The sequence below is a fragment of the Cololabis saira genome, chromosome 1 (genome assembly GCF_033807715.1).
Source record: "Cololabis saira isolate AMF1-May2022 chromosome 1, fColSai1.1, whole genome shotgun sequence".
Classification (NCBI taxonomy): domain Eukaryota; kingdom Metazoa; phylum Chordata; class Actinopteri; order Beloniformes; family Belonidae; genus Cololabis; species Cololabis saira.
Window position 1 is genome coordinate 40,498,533 of NC_084587.1, and position 6,000 is coordinate 40,504,532.

At 37.7% G+C, this 6,000-nt stretch overlaps 1 protein-coding gene across 4 annotated transcripts in view; it reads right to left on the reverse strand.

Annotated features, from left to right (window-relative positions):
• LOC133445642 (interleukin enhancer-binding factor 3-like) overlaps nt 1-3,086 on the reverse strand; it is a 32,607-nt gene extending 29,521 nt beyond the window's left edge. For all 4 annotated transcript variants that reach the window (XM_061722981.1, XM_061722985.1, XM_061722974.1 and 1 more), the window contains exons 1-2: nt 2,949-3,086; nt 2,328-2,468 (exon numbers count right to left, since the gene is read on the reverse strand). In XM_061722981.1, coding sequence (XP_061578965.1) covers nt 2,328-2,434 — 107 coding nt within the window. In that variant the 5' untranslated portion in view covers nt 2,435-2,468; nt 2,949-3,086. The remainder of the gene's footprint in view (nt 1-2,327; nt 2,469-2,948) is intronic.
• Between the last annotated feature and the right edge of the window lie 2,914 nt (nt 3,087-6,000).

Here is a 6,000-nt window from a genome sequence, read left to right on the forward strand (position 1 = left end):
GTCAACAAAGATAGGCGTATCAGATTCTGAGCACATAATTGTAGTTTTTAAAGCAGCACAATGTAACTTTCAGCTTTTGTTGATTTTGGCGGCTCCTTTGGACAAAAGCGGTAGTGCTTTACCAGAAAGAACATTACATTTCCCATGAGCACCAGCGCGTACTGCCGAAAACTCCTGTCCCCGCCGCTGCATTTGTTTTGATAATGAAATGAGACGGGACGGACTTTCAAAACTACTTTTTCTGTTTTCAGCGGTCGTTTGCAGGATGGATAGCGAAGAGGTAATGTACCTATTTTTGGCTCAACAATATAATATGACGATGTTGAAAATCACTAAGTTCAATTTTGTTTTATTAGTGAAGTCACCCCCGCCCCCCTGTGCTGTTTCAGCGAGATAATGCGCCCCAAACTACAAACGTTTTTTTAGAGGGACTTCGTCATAAATCAGTAGTCAAACATACTTACTGACAAAATTAAAAAATACTTTATAACCTGTGAATAACTGAATGCCCATTCCTTATATTTTGCAAATCAGCCCTGCACAATTTTACAGTTCTCAGGAAAAATACTAGAACTCAAGACGAATGTATGTGAAAACATTCTAATTTTGATTCTTATTGAACATGTAGAACTCTACATTTACATTTGTGTCATAACAATTCTGTCTCTCTTGTCGGACACCCCTCCTCGTCTTTCACATATTCATTTTTTTTTTTGTCCGGGCATTTAGTTTGTTACTCTCCCGCTTTCTTTTTTTCGCCTCAGCCGATAAAACTTTTATTTTCTTCGTTTTTTTCGCTGCTTCGGCCATGATACCAGCTTCTCCTGAGCTCTGCGCTCCAAGCCCCGCTCAGCTTTTGTCTCGACTACGAATCGGGAAGGAGGGGGAAGTGACGTATGCCGTAAAGCAGTCAAAGCCGTAAAAATGTGTAGTTTTTTTAGTGTGGAGGGATTCCTACCATGCTCCTCAAAGTTACATAGTGCCAGTGAAGGTGATACAGACCCCCCCAGACCATGACAGAGGTTCATTAAACCTGTTGGAAGTTGATGTACCATCACAATGACTCTGGAAATATTATATTAAGGTGGAAAAGTTAGTGCATAGTGCTGCTTTAAGTCCGCGTTCAGACTGCAGGCAAATCTGATTCATATCTGATTCCTTCTCATATCCGATTTTCAGGGCTGACTGTCCACACTGTTTTTAGCAAGTGTCCATATCGGATCTGGCTCTGTTCAGACTGGGCCACATCTGACTGATCTGACGGGTTGCCGTAGCAACGACGTCGGAGCGGAGGCGTCACCCAGCGCGTGTATTGTGTGACGTCATGTAATTGGACAGTCAAAACCGATCTTAGTGTTTGGAGCTGTTCAGACTGAGACGCATCTTCCCAAATGAGATATGAAACTACCTCCCGGAGGTGGTTTCCATCTGGTTTGCAAAAATCAGATCTCATGCGGTTTGGGACTGTTCAGGCTTCAAAAGAGTCATCCAGTTTCAATCTGGATGGGCTAAAAATCGGATATTGGCTGGCAGTCTGAACGCGGCCTAAGTGGTTGACGGGTAGTTATTTTAGATTTCTCGTTAATCTGTCTTAAAATGTAAGATACTGGACCTCGGTTGGACTGGTGGAAGAGCGGCGGATAATTTCCCGTATTTTTAAATCCAAAACTTGACAGGTATGTTAATACCATTAGGGGTGGGCAAAAATATTGATACGGCAATATATTGCGATACATAGTCTCCCGATACGATATCGATATTCAATGTATGTATCGCGATATATTGCCGTATCAATATTTTTGCCCACCCCTAGCTGCACTTTATTTTGTGATTTCAGTGTGGGTGAGACACTGCATTTTATTTTTGTCATTTTAAGTCAGGGGCAAGTAGCTGTACTGTATTTTTGTGATTTCAATTTCAGTGTGGGTGAGACACTGCATTTTATTTTGAGTATTTTGTATCTAAGAATAATGCACACACTGCACTTTTCATTGTGTTTCAGTGTGTTTTTTCATGCAAATATGTTGCATAAATAAAATGGAAAGTTTGAATTACATTGTTTTGACTCAGTCTGTCCAATGCATTATCACCATCATCTGATGTACATATATACAACTTGGATTTTAAGATGTGTAATGCATTTTTAAATTTTTCGGGGAACTATGTAGAATATCGTGATATATCGCATAATCGGGATATCGCAATTTGTATCGTATCGTGGCTCAAGTATCGTGATGCGTATCGTATCGTGAGGTCCTTCCCAATACCCACCCCTAAATACCATTGCCTGCTCTATATATTGTGTGCATGTGCAGCTCTCCTCGCACCTGTCGAAGTCCTCCGGCAGGAGGCGGTGGCCCTGCTGGATCAGGCTGTCCCAGTACAGCAGCTCCTCGTACGCCTGCTGCTCGTCCCACATCGCTGCTGCAGCCATGGCCTCGCAAGCACAGCAACTAGGCTTCCTCCTGCTGCAAGAGTTCATGTTAGGCGTTAGTGGGGCAGAAACCTTGCATGCAGGAACCGCTGGCAGGTGACTGTAGGCGCTAAAGCCTGATTTATGGTTCTGAGTTAAATCGACGCAGAACCTACGGCGTAAAGGTACGCGGCGACGCGCACCGTACGGCGTAGCCTCTGCGTCGGTGTAACGCGGAACCATAAATCAGGCTTAACAGGTTAAAGTGCGCAGCGCGGTTTAGGAGGCTCGTTTACATGCAAATGAGCAACTTCTGCACGTCTGCTTGTATTACCACAAACTAAACACATGCTAGTTAAACAGAAAAGGGTGAAGACCCCCGTGACTGCTATTCCCTGCTGTTTCAGTAGGTCCACACTATGCTAACGTAAGCCAGCACGTCAGGTCCACTATTTCACTTCGCTGTCAAAATGATCAATTTCACACAACACCGCAAATACCATATAGACGTTTCTGTTGTGGTTTTACTACTTACGCTTTTCAGCAAAAGAATAATGCCGTCGTTGACCTTTTAGGAGAACTCGCTATCCGTTTTAATGTCGTTTTTTGATGCTTTATGGCCGCCTGTATCACATCCACGATGTTATTCTTTTCTTTTTCTGGCCGAGCAGCAGCGGAGAGTGCGGACTATCATCGCCCTCTCCTGCTCCGGCATGGCGGTGACGCTCCCCCTGTCTGTCTGCTGGTTTGTTGGGAATATTTTTTTTTTATTGTTGTTGTTGTAGTTTTTTTTAGGGTTATTTTAAACACAATTTAATTGTCGTTTTGTCATTGTGCCATAGTGTCTTAATCAGCACTCGAGTTGTAAAAAAAAAAAAAAAAAAATCAGGGGGGGTGGTGGATTTTATCATATGGGGACAGGTAATTTGTGCTTATTACAAATAATCAGAGGTGGAAAAAGTACTGAAAAATTGTAATTGAGTAAAAGTATCTTTACTTTGCTTAAATCCTACTCAAAGTAAAAGTAAAAGTACTCATTTAAAAATGTACTCGAGTAAAAGTACAAAAGTACTTCATTTAAAATGTAATTTGAGTAAAAGTTACTTTCAGTTATTTAATGCAAAAAAAGGATGAGTCACAAATCAAATCCAGCACAAGTTGTTTTAATTAACTTCGAGGCATATTAAAGTATTCATTTAATTAATTTAACATCAACACTTGTAAAAGCTCTTACTTCCACAGAACAGGACAAAAAGGACAGTCACAACCTGTACTGTAAAGTGCAAACTATTTTCAGTATTGTCCAACCGACAACACTAAAACCAGAATCAAAGTATTCAAACACAAAATAAAGCGCCCAATGCCGCAGGATCCTGCTATTCACAATAAACCAAAATAAAATGCCCACAAGATTTTCACCATAAATTTTGTACTCAGTAACGTGAGGGGGTTCAAATGTAGCGAAGTAAAATACTTGGGTCAAAATGTACTTGAGTAAAAGTACAAATTACATATTTCAAAAACTACTTAGAAAATTACAAATTACTCATAAAAAGTACTCAATTACAGTAACGTGAGTAAATGTAATTTGTTACTTTCCACCCCTGCAAATAATATATTACAAATAATAGCTCTGACCAAAACACCTGCAGAAATACTGCAGGAATGACATAAATGCAGCCTTCTGTAAGCTTTAAATATCCACTGGGCTTACATCAAATACATCAAAACACAACAATAAAAAACTGTTTTCTGAACTTATCAATATGACTCTGTCCTTCACAGGATAAGTAAAATGGAGCTCTGCAAAAACTCAAAATCTTAACAAGAATATTTGTCTTATTTCTAGTTAAAATGTCTCATTTTAGTAAAAAATCTCATTACATTTAAAACAAGACTCATCACTGGAAAAGAACAACAATTTTCACCTGTTTCAAGCAGTGCTTTAAGTGGACAAAAATAAGTGCCGGTACTCCCCTTATTCAACTGATGTCAGGTAATTTAGGTGGTGGGTAACAGCAGATGATTAAGTGATATATTTAAATACTAGGACATGATCCTGATTTTTAAAAAGAAAATTGTTTTATTGAATTTTCCAAACAAATAATATGTACACAAGAAAATGCTCACATTCACTGGTAGACAGTACTCGAGTTGTAAAAAAAAGTCAGGGGGGATGGTGGATTTTACCATATGGGGACAGATAATTTGTGCTGATTACAAATAATATAATATATTACAAATAATAGCACTGACCAAAACACCTGCAGAAATACTGCAGGAATGACATAGCAGCAGTTAAATGCAGCCTTCTGTAAGCTTTAAATATCCACTGGGCTTACATCAAATACATCAAAACACAACAATAAAAAACAGTTTTCTGAACTTATCAATATGACTCTGTCCTTCACAGGATAAGTAAAATGGAGCTCTGCAAGAACTCAAAATCTTAACAAGAATATTTGTCTTATTTCTAGTTAAAATGTCTCATTTTAGTAAAGCAAATATCATTACATTTAAAACAAGACTCATCACTGGAAAAAACAACAATTTTCACCTGTTTCAAGTAGATTTTCCCTTAAAATAAGTAGAAAAATCTGCCAGTGGAACAAGATTTTTTTTGCTTGTAATGAGAAGATAAATCTTGTCCCACTGGCAGATTTTTCTACATATTTCAAGTGAAAATTTACTTGAAACAGGTGAAAATTGTCAAATAAGTTATTTTTCTGGTGTTATTTTTCTGGTGATGACTCTAAATGTTGAAATAGCAGTAATACCGCATTCTGTGATGAAATGACATAAGGGATGGAAAGGGGGATGGTAGTTTTACAGGGGGGGTGATTTTGACCGTTTTTATTTCAATTCTTACAGGAAATATTTGTAACTCACTTTGGAGTCTATATCTCTTCTCATTATATAATTTAAGGGGTAACCTAAACTTCAAATTTTTACTTGTGCGTACAACAAAAATAAGTTTTTGTGTATCAGTTTGTGGAATTAAACGGTGGAATGGTTTGAATTTGGAGTTAAAAGAATGTAAAAACATAAAACAATTTAAGAAGAAATATAAAGACATAGTTTCTTTGAGGTATACAAGTGAAGACTGTGTTTAAAGATCACCAGCTGTGTGTGTTCTGCTATTTTGTCATGCTGTCTTTGTATGATTATATACTTAGATATACGTATTATATTTATATCATAGTTATATTATATTTATGATAGAGCTTATATCTTGTATTGAACAGGTTATTTTTGTTATTGTATGTTTAATTGTGGAAAGGGGGTGGGATTAAATAAGTTTATACTTCCTCCCACTCCTTTTCAAACATGTAACTGAAATATGTGTTTTGATGTTGTTGTTTTTTTGTTCTTTATGTGGTGGAATGCCCACCTATATTTGTTTTCTTATCTTTTTTCTTGTTTTTTATACATGTTCGAAATAAACAAAAATGAACGAACGAAATTATCAGCTGAGACGAAAATAATTTCTTTGTCCTTCCATCACAGATAACAATGTCTTTATCGTGAAGCTTTCATGGTATAAAATATCTAAAAATAACAAATGGAAAACGGTTTGTCCCTCAACT